Consider the following 14,301-nt stretch of genomic DNA (forward strand, 5'->3'; position numbering starts at 1 on the left):
AATAAAGAGAAAAAAAACCCCAAGAAATATAAATATTGGAAAAAGAGGAGCTAAATATATAAAAAGAAAAGATCCCAGAGAATAGAAAATCTCAGAGAATCAACTTGAAAACCATTATAATCAGTAAGAGACTTCATTAACAGGCAAGAGCTAGTACAACATTCACATACTACAAGCAATAGTTCTAATATGTATATATACTAGTGGGAAGAAACAGCAGAGCTTCTCAGAATGCCTTGCTCCATCCTAAGGACGCTACTCTCCATCAGGATTACCACCTTCTGCCAGGCAGTTTCCTGTGCCTGCAATGCTATCTCCTTGCCCCTGCCTTCTTCCCTAGGGGATGATGTTCCTTTGCCCTCAGAACAATGTCACCGCCTCCAGGAAGCCCTCTCTGACCCCATAAGTAAGTATCTGACATCCTTTTTCTATACTGTGGTTCTTGTTTAGACATCACGTTCTCCTAGTGCTGACCACACTTTACTACAACTATCTGATTATTGGCTGCCTCCCCCATTTGACTGTGGACTCCATGAGGAAAGGGCCCTGGACTGCGTGCTCTCTGTAAGCTCAGCTCCAGGCCTGGCTAAGGTTAGGTCAAAGCCCACAGTAGATGCTATGTTAGGTTTCTGATTCTCTTTATAAGAAATCATGGCCCAGGATGGAACACTGAAAAAACAAAAAAAGTTCTATTTTGCTCTAGAGAATATTAGTGGAACAATTGGCAAAATTTGAATAAAGTAGATTAGGTGATAGAATTGTGTATATATGTATGGCAAAAACAAAACAAACAAAAACAGTGAGAAATCATGAACCAAACCCCAAGACACAGATAAACAGAGGAAGATGGACAGATAGGGAGCGATCCGATAGATTCACCTAAGTTGGAAAAGCAGGTGCTGGCTGGTAGGGTTGTCAAGCCTCATTTGGTCAGGTTTATGGGTTGTGAAATGCAACATCCATTAATGTAAGCAATTCATTGACGAAAGAATGAATTCCGAAGAAAAAATTATTCAGTGAAATGCTGTCCAAAACTGTGAAATTGATGAATGCCTAAGCATATTTGTTCTGGAAACAAACGGTTACAGGTTTTATTTGGTTTCTTTTCTAAAACGTTTGCAATTTTTGTTGTGTTGACTTTTAGGATGTTCTGATTTAGTTTTTAATTATCGTGATCATTAATATTATTGGTTTTCTCCAAATTAAAACCTTCCACTTTAACATAAAAAGTGGAATGCCTAAATATACTTCACAAACCAATAATTTTGCCATCATGTCAATATCTGTCAATAAATATCTTAAGAGATGGCTGAATAAAAATATGTAAATATTTCCACCAATGAAAAAAATAAATCAGATGCTCCATAAATGAATGGATAAATGGACAGATGGGTGGATGGATGGACGGGCAGATGAATGACAGAGAAGTTGCTCTCCACACGCGAGCCCAGGTGATCTTTTAACCATGAAAATTGGATCATGGCACTCTCTTACATAAAAACCTCAAGTGCGTGGAAATAAATCCCCCCAAAACTAAAAAAGATAAAAGAACACAAAATGCAGAATAGTGTGCAGAGTATGCTGTCACTTGTGGGCTTGAGAAAGGACAAGCGGGATATCATTGTCTATCCTGTGTACCTCTTGAATTCTGAAATAGAGTCATGTAAGTACAAAATTAAAACTTCATTCTGCTCTCTAGTTCCAAAACATGCTCAAATGAGCATGTGCTTCTGTTTTGTAATAATTGTGTATAAAGAAGGCTTCGGGCACACAGCACTTTAATCACCACACGGTCTTTGAAGTCTGTTCCTGGCCATTTTGAAGCCGGGTATGTATTTCTTTTGTTTGTCACTTTGATGTTCTGAACAAACAGTTTGAAAAGTGGCAAATTTTGTTTTCCCCTTTCAAAACACACACTTAGCCTGAGCTGTGGTGGCGCGGGGGATCAAGCGTAGACCTGGAACACTGAGGTCGCCAGTTTGCAACCTGGGCTTGCCCGGTCAAGGCACACATCAGAAGCAACTACCATGAGTTGATGCTTCCTGCTACCCCCATCTCTTTCACTCCTCCCTCTCTGTAACATCAATAAAGTCTGTTTTTTTTTCAAGTGAGAGAAGGCTAGAGAGAGAGACTCCCACATGTGCCCCAGTGGGATCCACCAGCAAACCCATCAGGGACTGATGCTCAAATCAACCGAGCTATCCTCAGCACCTGGGGCCAATGCTCAGCCCAATCGAGCCACTGGCTGTGGGAGGAGAAGAGAGAGAGAAGGGGGGACAGAAGCAAATGGTCACCTCTCCTATATGCCCTGACTTGGGATCAAACCCAGGATGTCCACACGCCAAATCAAGGCTCTATCCACTGAGCCACGAGCTGGGGCCAATGAAGTCTTTAAAAATAAATAAATAAATAAAATACACATTTTAACATTTACGATTTGTATCAGTGGCTTTTAACCTTTACTAAGCTAGAGACTCTCCTAGGGAGGTTGCTAAAATGCAGATTCTCAGAGGCCCTACCCCCAGACATTGAGTCAGTGGGTCTAAGTGGGACCCTTGAGTCTGCGGTTTAGCATTTACACAGGAGATTCCAGTGCAAGTGGTCCTAGACCACACTGTACAAACACTCATCCAAGCCGGTAAGAGAACAGCTTTTTCATACAAACATGACAGCATGGCGTAGCGTGGAATTTAGACTTGAAAGCGATCTCTTCTTCTGATGACTCCTAAACACACATCTGCATTAGGTTGTATGCCTTACGGTGTGATTCTTGGTGTTCTCACCTTGCCTTCTCTCTTAGTTTTTGGAGGGTGCAAGTCAAGTCTTCATCTAACCCAGCGTTCCCATGCTGTGAAATAAAAGTCCATGTGACAGAAAGCAAAGCACACCATTCAAATGTACTCTCTCGGCTCAGGGATCGAGTTTCTCTGCCCGCTGTGTAAGTTCCTAGTCCTTTATTCCAACATAAAGCTCAGATGTGAACAAGCACCGCGCTCTGCCCCTTCGACTGCAACACTGCCTGCTAAGTCTAGAGAGGGGCTGCTGTTTGACTTAAAAACGTGTATAACCGACCTGTGGTGGCGCAGTGGATAAGGCGTCGACCTGGAAATGCTGAGGTCGCCGGTTCGAAACCCTGGGCTTGCCTGGTCAAGGCACATATGGGAGTTGATGCTTCCAGCTCCTCCCCCCTTCTCTCTCTCTCTCCCTCTCTCTCTCTCTCTCTCTCTCCTCTCCTCTCTCTCTCCCTCTCTCTCTCTCTCTCTTTCCCTTTCTCTCTCCTCTCTAAAATAATGAATAAAAAAAAATTTTTTTAAACCCCACAACATTAAAAAAAAAAAAGTGTATAAATCACTCTGGTAGCTCTCTGTGCCTTTCCCAGGACCTCTGCTGAGCTCTTTCCTCTGTGAATCTCAGAGTGAAAAGATGGCCTGAACCAGTGGCGGAGGTGGTGCAGATAAACATCCCGGTGGGTTTTCAACATTACAAAAATGATCTAGTGTGACGGGAAGACCCACGACGTACAGCAGCAGCTCTATGCCACCCCCTGCTGGCCAGATGCTCCATGGCAGCCCAGGCCCGCCCACATCCCGGCGCTGACAGTGGACTCAGACTGCAGAAGCTCACCTATGTCCCCAGAAGCCACAAGCCCAAAGCAACGGGGGGCACATTTGATGGCATTTTGGGGTCCCTTCTAGCCTGACAAGTAGAGGCTCACTTAAGAGTCCCCCTGAACAGGCAAGATAAGACAGTGGGAACAATAGCAAAAGCCAACTGACTTGTAGGTTTCGGGCAGAAAGGACTTCACCCGTGCACACAGCTATCCTGGGAACGCAGCTCTGGGAGTCAGGACTGCTGACGGCCGAAGCCTTTTAACGGAAGCTGCTTGCTAGGCTAATAGTCAGGTCCTGAGTGGAGATTCTAAGATCAATAGGTCTTTTTGTTTGTTTGTTTGTTTGTTTTTGTTTTTTTACAGAGAGAGAGTCAGAGAGAGGGATAGATGGGGACAGACAGACAGGAACGGAGAGATGAGAAGCATCAATCATTAGTTTTTCGTTGCGTGTTGCGATATATTAGTTGTTCATTGATTGCTTTCTCATATGTGCCTTGACTGTGGGCCTTCAGCAGACCGAGTAACCCCTTGCTCAAGCCAGCGATCTTGGGTCCAAGCTGGTGAGCTTTAGCTCAAACCAGATGAGCCTGCACTCAAGCTGGCGACCTCAGGGTCTCAAACTTGGGTCCTCTGCATCCCAGTCCAATGCTCTATCCACTGCGCCACTGCCTGGTCAGGCTCAATAGGTCTTTCTAAATTTTGAAAATCAGGACTGCACCTAAAGCTTAGTGGTCTGATCAGAAGAGTAAATACATCCAGTCCTTTCCTCTCTCCCCTGCCAAGCATTAATTGGCTCACACTCCGCTTTCCCTGGAAGTTAATGCTGCTGTTATGCGACCTTTGGTGAGCAAGGAGAGCTGGCACATGGCTCCCAGAAACGCTCACGAAAGGGGAGCTTCCAGTGGCAAAGGAGGCTCCAGCTCATTATAACACAGCTACGTTGTCAAAGGATGGTAGTGAGGTACACTCCAAATTTGATTCGCTTCTATATTTAAGAGCAGTCTCTGTCTTGTGTGTGTGTGTGGTGGTGGTGGTGGTGCGGGTTACTAATTGGATGCAATGTTCCTTATTTGGAACCACAGGCACTTTGTTTTAGGGAAAATTTTGAATTATGCATTTTTCAAATGCAAATGAATTCTTTCCTAGAACAATGTTTAATTGAGTAAAGATATATCTTCATTGTATTTGGCTTTTTATAAGATGCAAAATCCCAAGTAAAATATCAGGGAGATGAAGGCAGCCTTAAGAAAACAAATCTGAAGACCAAGTCTTGTGCCTTCCATACAACCAAACCGGGAACGCTGAATAGGGAGTCATGTCTCCCATCCTCGCTGTTGAGTCACTTAAGACAGAAGTCACAGAAGAAAAGACTTCTTTGTGAGCTAAAGGGACCTTCTGCTCAACTGGGTGACTCAGAGGGACAAACTGCCAACCAGGACTGGGCTGGAGAAAGGAGCAATGCAGGGCCACATTCCCAACCAGGCTGAAACACACAGGGGTCGCTGGCCGAGTATGATGAGTGAGAAATCCCCGCCGCCCTCCTGTAGATAAGACGTGTCTTGCTCTAGTGCGGGTAACACTTGCTCTGTTCTGTCCACCACCCCACTGCCACTAGACCGGATGCTCGGAGAGCTGGGCACATGTCTGCCCTCCTCATTGTCAGGTCTCAAGCAGCCTGCAGAGTGCTGGCATTCAATGAATAAAAGCAACTCAACATTGAGCTAAGATTTTGCTCTAATAAGTAAACCAGGCAAGAAAGATAAAAAGAAAGAGAATTACCATTAGTCCTCCATTACTTAATAACATCTCATAAATATCAAAGTTACTCTCATAGTGCAACTGAATGCTGAAGTGGGAAGCCTGCAGAGGAATCATTAATTTCTCAAAAAAAATCTTAAGTTTGGAAAACTATTGCTTTAAAACTAGATTCCTCTTACTCATCAGTGTGATCCATAAAAAAAGAAAAGAAAAAAGTTTAAGGGAGCGTTTTGCCCAACTTGGATGAACCCAAACTCGAACTTTGTCCTGGACACAGAGGCACGAGGCAAGCAGGCCTGACAGCCATTATTTGGATAATTCCTCACCAAAGACCCACAGGTGATGTAAGTGATACAGGAAGGCACCCAAGTGACCAACCAGCCGGGGGGGTCCATCCCCAGGGCTCCCTCCGCACACACTCAATTGTTTCTGGCTTCCTCACTGAGGACTACTCACCAAACCTGCAGACCCCCCCCTCCCCAGTGTCACCCTGCACTTTGACTCCTCCATCTGCCTTCCCCGAGTCAGGGCGGAGTCGGAGGAGAGCAGAGCATGGAGACCGGCCATGGGATAGGTTTCTGAGACGTAGCTGTTTTAAAAATACTTTTATTTTTCAATACCATTAATGACCTAAAAAGCAAAACAAGACAGGAAGAAAAAACCAAACAAAATAAAACAAAACCCCAAAAAACAAAACTTGCAACTTAAACTTTTCAGGGAAAAGGAAGCTGTAACTACGACAGGATTTTAAGAGAACATTGACTTTTAATGTACAGACCCGACCATTACAACAGACAGCTGGGTAAACAGTTATCTCCCCAGTGCCTTTCTAGCGTTCCAAAATCTTCTCTCTCAAAATGAGACAAACAGGTCTCCGCTACAGTGTGTAATTTTTATTTATTTTTTGACAGAGAGAGAGTCAGACAGGAAGGGAGGGAGATGAGAAGCAATTCTTTGTTGCAGCACCTAAGTTGGGTCCTCCGCATCCCAGTCCGATGCCCTATCCAGTGCGGCACCTCAGGCTACAGTGTGTAATTTTTATAGATTGCCTGGGACCCACAGTGAGTGTCTTTCAGGGAGTTTCACCAAAACCAAAGAGAAGTTCAAGGACAAAAGCGCAGCAGAGTTCGGGGAAGCAGGTGGACCTGCGTGGTCCCAGGGCTATCCCGCACGCTGTCCTTAGTCCAGGGCCTGCGGACAAAGCCGAGTGCCGGAGCTCCGGCCAAGGCTCTGAGGGTCGCGGTGGCGGAGGTAGCTGACGAGGGCCGGGCGGACCCTACCTCCCCGCCAGGGGTCTGAGCTGGAGCTCGCGCTCCAACTGCTCTGCCGTCAGGGAGCCCTGGATGGCCTCGCAGCCAGGGTTGAACACGGAGTAGGCGCTCTTCTCTCCCTCCTTCTTCTCCCCGGGGCCTCGCATCCCGACATACATCCAGTAGAACAAGGACAGGACAAAATAAGCCAGGCCAAACTCCAGCTCCACAAACAGTCCCAGCAGCACCAACCAGAGAAGAACCTTCAGGAACGTGAGGCTGGTCAGGAAGGGCTGGTCCTGCGGTGGGGGCGGGGGAGTGGCTGTCCTCCGTGGGGGCTGTGGCGTGCGCGTGGGCTCAGGGGCTTCCTAGGACACAAACAGCGAAGGTGAGAAGGAAGGGTGAGGGGCTGGGAGGATGGAAAGGATGGAAGCCAATCTGGGGAGGCAGCGGGCATGCTCGGGAAGGCCTCCGGGCTCATTGACCTCTCCTGGCCCTGCTCTCGGAAAAGATCATCGGTGAAGAGCTCACGCGTCTTGCTCCCACTGAGTCAGAGCTGATCAGCACTTGGTGAGATGACCCGATAAAAACCCTACAGCATTCCACAGGTTCCTGTTCCTGGGAGACATTTCTTCAGATCAGTCTTGTGCTAACAAGAGCTCATTTGTGGCCCACACAGAGGCTCCCCAGTAATTGACAATGCAATAGCCACGTGTATGCTTCACACACAGAATCCATGTTTGTTGATTTGATTAGATGAGCTAAAATTCTGAGTGACAGGATTCTAAAATGAGGACTACAACAGGAACAGGAAACAAAACCCCCTTCTGCATATTAAAAAATACAAATTGCTGTTGTAGCCACAATCTTCCCATCCCGTGACCACCCTGCACATCGCCTCACCCGCGCAACAGCTCCTAAGGGGACCCTCTGCCTCCTGTCTCCTTCCTCCCCGCCATCCTGTGTACTTACAGTTGCTAAATGACTCTCCTAAAACAACCATCAACCTCCTGTTTGCAAGCCCTCAACAAATTTTTATTGCCTACAGGTTAAAATTTAAGCTCCTTGGGCTGGAATCCAAAGCCTTCCACTTACTCAACAGCTAGAAATGCCAGGGCACAGGCCCTGTGCTGGGCGCTAGTGGAGCACGCTGGTATCTCGGGAGCTGTCGGGAGCTCGCTCTCTAATATTTCTCAACATTTTGGGGTATGACCTACAATGAAAAATCCGTTACACTGCAACCCAGCATGCATGTCTACACATATCTATATCTATATCTGTCTATCTATAGATTCTATCTTTGCAGTTTTATCTTTGAATCTATGGGTAGAGAGATATAGATAGATAAGAGATAGATATAGATATGTAACAGGAAAAAAGTTTCACAAATCAACAAATACTTTCACTACCTATGAAGCTGTCATTTTCTATTTTTTAAAATTTATTTTTTAAAGAGGACTAGATTTGTCTAAATTGATTTCACCACTCGCTAAAGGGTCATGACTACCATTTGAAAAAAGATGGTCTAAAAATTTTCCTGTACAACACAATCTTTTGTGTGTGTGTGTATGTGTGTTTCCAAAGTGAGAAGCAGGGAGGCAGAGAGACTGACTCCCACATGCGCCAGACCCGGATCCACCCAGCATGCCCACCAGGGGGCAATGCTCTGCTCATCTGGAGTGTTGCTCCTTTGTGGCCGGAGCCATTCTAGCACCTGAGGCAGAGGCCAGGGAGCCATCCTCAGCATCCAGGTCCAACTTTGCTCCAGTGGAGCTTTGGCTACGTGAGCGAGAGAGAAAAAGAGAAAGGAGAAGGGGAAGGGTGGAGAAGCAGATGGAAGCTTCTCCTGTGTGCCCTGGCCAGGTATCGAAACAACACAATCTTAAGTGCACCCTCTATGCCATCCCAGTGGTCTTACTACTCAAAGACACTGCCTGCCGGTGGCCTGGAGAGCTGTTTCCTCCCTGTTCCTCAGCTACTCGCCTTCCTTCCAGGCAAGCCCCGCTGGTGACCTGGGTGTGCCCTGACCTCTGCGGCCATCACGGAGGGCGCCCCCTGCCTCCCCAACTGACTGGCTTTCTCATTGGGTTCCTAACTATTCAGCAGTGAAGTGTCTTTTATTTTTTTAGTAACTTAAACTAACAACATAGAAACAGACTCACAGAGAACAGACTGACAGCTGTCAGAGAAGAGGGGGGTAGGAGGGGTTGGGGAGAAGGTGAAGGGGTTAAGCCAGTGATTCTCAACCTATGGGTCACGACCCCGGCGGGTATTTCCGATGGCTTTAGGGACCCCTGTGTTTTGGTCGATCGACCCCCGCCAGGGTCGCGAGGAGGAAGGTGGGTGGGGAGGCAGAAGAGGGAAAAGGGGGTAGATGGTGATGGAAGGAGACTTGGCTTGGGGTGGTGAACACACAATACAACATACAGATGACTATTAAAAAATAGTCTCAGCCCTGGCCAGTTGGCTCAGTGGTAGAGTGTCAGCCTGGCGTGCAGGAGTTTCAGGTTCGATTCCCGGCCAGGGCACACAGGAGAAGCGTCCATCTGCTTCTCCACCCCTCCCCCTCTCCTTCCTCTCTGTCTCTCTCTTCCCCTCCTGCAGCCAAGGCTCCATTGGAGCAAAGTTGGCCTGGGCGCTGAGGATGGCTCTGTGGCCTCTGCCTCAGGTGCTAGAATGGCTCTGGTTGCAACAGAGCGACGCCCCAGATGGGCAGAGCATCGCCCCCTGGTGGGCATGCCGGGTGGATCCCGGTCGGGCGCATGTGGGAGTCTGTCTGCCTCTCCTTTTCTAACTTCAGAAAAAAAAAAAAAAAACTCTCTCAAAAAATAGACATGAGGCCCTGGCCAGTTGGCTCAGTGGTAGAGCATCGGCCTGGCGTGTGGAAGTCCTGGGTTCGATTCCCGGCCAGGGCACACAGGAGAGGCACCCATCTGCTTCTCCACCCCTCCCCCTCTCCTTCCTCTCTGTCTCTCTCTTCCCCTCCCGCAGCCGAGGCTCCATTGGAGCAAAAGATGGCCCGGGCGCTGGGGATGGCTCCTTGGCCTCTGCCCCAGGCGCTAGAGTGGCTCTGGTTGCGACAGAGCGACGCCCAGATGGGCAGAGCATTGCCCCCTGGTGGGCGTGCCGGGTGGATCCCGGTTGGGCGCATGCGGGAGTCTGTCTGACTGCCTCCCCGTTTCCAGCTTCAGAAAAATACAAAAAAAAAAAAAAAAAGACATGAGGCAAAATAATATTTACTGAAGTGTCTGTCTTTTAATATAGGTCACATGTGTCCCTAGATTGTTACCACTGAGCCACAGACTGCTACTGACTACCTTTCTGTGTCTCCAGAGCCAAACAAAGCGCCCACACACAGGTCGTCAATGCACAGCAGGGCCTTTAGTTCAATTATATCTCCTCCCATCCGTCACTTAATTTTAAAAGGGACTACTACGTATTATTTGGTCTCAATAAAAAAACAGTTCATCTGATTTGTGTCGATCAGAAATTCTATTTTGATAAGATCTTCTTTTGTAGCACCAACACTGTAATTATTATCGTTTCAGTTATATTGGAAAGGCCTCTAACATACCATCATTACGAGGGGGGGGCAACCCCCACCCCGACACACATTTATTAACCAGGTATAAGTCCCTTTCAGATCTGACCAGGACACACAACAGGAAAAGCACTGCAGGTCCTGGCGGGGCTGACATACTGGGTCCACATTTACGGCGTCTCTGGCTGCCAGGAGGAACAGACTGCAAGAGCAGAAGTAGGGAAGTGGTTAGTGGTCATGCAAGAGGCCCAGCAGGAGGACCAGGCAGAGATTAGTGTGGTGACCCAGGTGTCAGAGAGGAATGATGCATGGATACAGAATACATTTTGAATGTGTGTGACCTAAAATTCACAGTAAACAGAATTTTATTATTGAGGGAGTATAAAAATAATGCTTATGGCCCTGGCTGGTTGGCTCAGCGGTAGAGCGTCGGCCTGGCGTGCGGGGGACCCGGGTTCGATTCCCGGCCAGGGCACATAGGAGAAGCGCCCATTTGCTTCTCCACCCCGCCCCCCTCCTTCCTCTCTGTCTCTCTCTTCGCCCTGGTGGGCAGAGCACCGCCCCTGGTGGGCGTGCCGGGTGGATCCAGGTCGGGCGCATGCGGGAGTCTGTCTGACTGCCTCCCCGTTTCCAGCTTCAGAAAAATACAAAATAATAATAATAATAATAATAATGCTTATGGCCACCATTTATCTACTGAGGGCCTTCAGGATGCCTGACCTCCTGTAACCCAGACAGGCATTACCGTTCCCAATTCTCCAATCAGGAATTACCGAGATGTTACGAACTCCCCTTGAGTCACAAAAGCTAGTGATAGGCAGACATGAGGCTGGTCTCCCTCCAAAGCCCTTGTTACCTATGTAGGAGCCTTTCCTGGAGATGGGAGGAGGGGGCTCAGAGCCCTAGAAGGGGGTGGGAGGGTTCAGAGAACTGCCACGGGGACAAGGAGAGGAGGGCACAGCACTGCTCAGCCCAGTGCACCTTCTGCTGGGGGCGGTGGGGCGTGTCAGAGGTCGCCACAGCACACACAGGCGCAGGTTAGGGAACGGCCTCTCCCCTCCCACCACATGGCCTCTGCACTTGTATTTCCCTTGAAAGGAATGTCCCTGTCCCCTCACATCACCTGGCTGGTCCCTCTTCTACAAACCTCAGCCCTTGCGCCCACATTTCTGCAGAGTGGCTTCTTCTCATGAAACATCGCCTCCTCTGTGAGGCCCTCCCTGCCCACCCAGTTGACAGCAGCACTCAGCACCCCTCACCCCAAGTCACTCTCGCAGTGTCTGGTCCTTTCCCCCTCCCGCAGTCATCACTCTGTGCTGTCGTTCACTGTCTGCCGTTCCAGACTCAAACGCCGGTCCTGTGAGAGCAGCGCGTTGTCCATCACAGTGTCCTCAGACTGAGGATGGGGGCTGGAACACCGTGGGCACATGGCAGGATTCTGCTGAATGGACGAGGGGAAGGAGGAAACTGAAAGGTGACTCCTGGATTTGAGGGGCTGATGCCAAGACTGTGCTTAGCAAGGCGACTCCACAGGAAAAGAGCATTTGAACAGTGGGCCAGCCTGAGCCCAGGGCGGGAGGTGAGGCGTTGCAGGACAGCACCGGGCAGTGGCCCTGGGCACTAGGTGGCGCCCTAGAGGCTGGTGTTGGAGACGCCCGTGGCGAGAAACAGGGGATTTAAAAAATTCAATCATTTTTGTCCTAACGTGGTGGAAGTTTGTCACCGAAGGAAATATTGTACTTTGAGGGCTGCATCTCCCCAAGCTAAATTCAGAGGAGGAAGTGGGGGAGGAGGATGTGGAAGCTCCCTTATCAATGCCTACTGGAAAGAAGCAATGACAAATAGAAGACTTAAGAAATCTCTGACATGCCATGGTGTGCCACCAAAGTTATTAGACAGAGATGGATTAAAAATTAGAAGGAAAAAAAAAACAATTTAATGAGCGTTGTCACACCAGAGCAAACCTGGTAATGATAACTGAGTCAATGAAAATGAGTTTAGGACAGAAACAATTTGATTAATAAGAACCAATTAGAGGTCCTGCATTTCCTCTCATCCTTTCGTCGAGCCATCAGCTCTTGGGTTTTTAAACAACGGGCACCTTCTCCAAGTTCAGCTTCTCTGGGTTCAGCTCAGTGATCTCATATTCCTTTAATAATGAGACATGCTGTCAAAAATTCATTGTATAGGTTAGACATTGTTTTTTAATTTCAGGGAGAAAAAAAGGGTAGAGAAAGTGGATTCTAAAATCTTCAGCCATCATTGTGCTCAGTGAGTTCTAATCAATGATATAGTTACCCTGAGACAGCGCACGCCAGGACATGGACTGCTGGAACCTACAGCAGTCTCTTATGCAAGGCGTCTGGAATGCATAATGATTGAATTTTTTAAATCCCCTGTTTTTAAATACTGCCTGTCATGGAGAACAGTATCAACACTGAGTAACAATTCATGATTTAAAAAAAGTCCCTGAAACCTGATGCTGTACAATAATAAATAAACTTAATTAAAATAATTAGGGGAGTAAGGTACCCTTCTGCTCCCAGAATAATTTTCAAAAGGAACTTGTGGCTCTTACTACACTCTGAGGCATGAAGACCATGTCACAGACTGTCTCAAAGCACTGATTTCCCCTTGACGTTTAAGTCCTGTATTCCCACTTGGATGCTCCAATGTCATACGCCAGTCACCTTACCACTTTACCCATGAATAAGAACCTAATGCAGATACAGAGATGTAAATTAAGTTCATCTGCAAAATATGAGCTCACCAAAAGAATTAAAAGGTGAGAAAGCCCTCGTACTAACCTAAATATTGTTTTCACCTACGACATTCATTACTGAACTTGAATGAGCTTCTCCAGTTCAATAGCAACGCCCAGAAAAACACATGCCACCTGCGGCGGTTACAGCTACCGCGCTTTTGCAGGTTTCTCTTACAACGCCATTTCTACAGCACAGGCTACGTGGGTTACTGGCTGCATGTGGTTCAAGTGCGAAATCAACTGAAGCCCTAATTACTGCCACTTTTTATCAGTATCCAATTAGACCTTTTAACCTCCATTAGCAGAGGGCTGTGGCTCAACACGGTTGCGGAGAGGTTTTCCAAAGCCACAGGGTGTCACAATCGGAACTCAACTCGCTGTGAATAATTCAGAGGGAGAGGCTGGAATCAGACGCTGCGTGGGAAAGATACTGTCAAAGCCATTCATCAGTGTTGACACGTGTGGCAGCAGACGCGAGGCCCAGCCCAGGAACAGGTGGGAGGTGCCGGAAGCCCCGCCCCCAGCCTGCAAAGGCCCCACGGAGACCCAGAGGAGGCGTGGCCCGCGAGCTGAAGCGTGTGGGCGGGGCCTGCCCCCGACCGGGGCGGGGCCTGAGGGCCACCACGTGAAGCGGGGGCGGGGACTCGACCGGAGTTTGCTGAGATGCCACGACAGCAGCCCGGAAACCTGGTCCCCGGGGTGAGGCCTCCCTCCTCTCACCTGAGCGGGGCTGGGCTGGGCCCCGGCACTCGCGGGCCTCGCTTTCCACACCAGGAACCGTGTTAGCCAGCTTGGGGCTGACTTGGGAGCCGCAGTTACTTCCGCTTTCTCTCCCGAGCTTTGTGCGCTCTGACTCGCTGTGCTGGGTTCGGCCGCCAGCCCAGCCCGTTTCCGGGCCGCCCGGAACTCGGCTAACCGCTCTTCCATGGCGCGCGCCCCGCTCCCCGTGAGCGCGCGCCAGTCCGCCGCCCGCGGGAACCTGCGCTCCGCTCAGCCGGCTCCAGGCCGCAGTGCGCCTGCGTACTGGCGGCTCTCTTACGCGTGCGCGCTGGGCCCCTGGGTTCCAGCGTGCGCCGGGTTTGTGACGTTAACTGGCTGTCCGTAATGATAGTCCCCTTCAAACGCGCGTGGATGTGGCATCCACCTGCCTCCTCAATCACGATAGTTAAGAATCTAGAGCTTAAAGACTGCTCCGTTGTTCCTCCCTCTTGTCCCGGGCTCCTCTGGGGGAAGCGCTCCTGTGCTCCATCACGCTTTAGTGATCAGCTTCCCAACGGAGCATCCTTGAGCGGTTGCACATTCATCCTGGGGACCCCAATTGAGAAGTGGTCCCAGGGCATTGAAGAGGAGCCATGGCCTCTGGAAACGAAGACGGGAT

At 48.9% G+C, this 14,301-nt stretch overlaps 1 protein-coding gene across 1 annotated transcript; it reads right to left on the bottom strand.

Moving 5' to 3' along the window:
* Positions 1-5,994: 5,994 nt before the first annotated feature.
* Positions 5,995-14,056, bottom strand: SAYSD1 (SAYSVFN motif domain containing 1). Its single transcript, XM_066252926.1, has 2 exons — positions 13,644-14,056; positions 5,995-6,986 (listed from the first exon to the last, which is right to left on the bottom strand). The coding sequence occupies exons 1-2, from the start codon at positions 13,848-13,850 to the stop codon at positions 6,645-6,647; spliced, it is 549 nt and encodes a 182-aa protein (XP_066109023.1). The 5' UTR covers positions 13,851-14,056; the 3' UTR covers positions 5,995-6,644.
* Between the last annotated feature and the right edge of the window lie 245 nt (positions 14,057-14,301).

The sequence above is a fragment of the Saccopteryx bilineata genome, chromosome 1 (genome assembly GCF_036850765.1).
Source record: "Saccopteryx bilineata isolate mSacBil1 chromosome 1, mSacBil1_pri_phased_curated, whole genome shotgun sequence".
In the NCBI taxonomy this organism is placed as follows: domain Eukaryota; kingdom Metazoa; phylum Chordata; class Mammalia; order Chiroptera; family Emballonuridae; genus Saccopteryx; species Saccopteryx bilineata.

Bases quoted from the DNA above. Each gene is read 5' to 3' on its own strand.
- SAYSD1 (XM_066252926.1), bottom strand. From the start codon at position 13,850: ATGGAAGAGCGGTTAGCCGAGTTCCGGGCGGCCCGGAAACGGGCTGGG. The intron at 6,987-13,643 runs GTGAGAGGAGGG...TTTGTGTCCTAG, and splicing joins CCCAGCCCAGCCCCGCTCAG to GAAGCCCCTGAGCCCACGCG.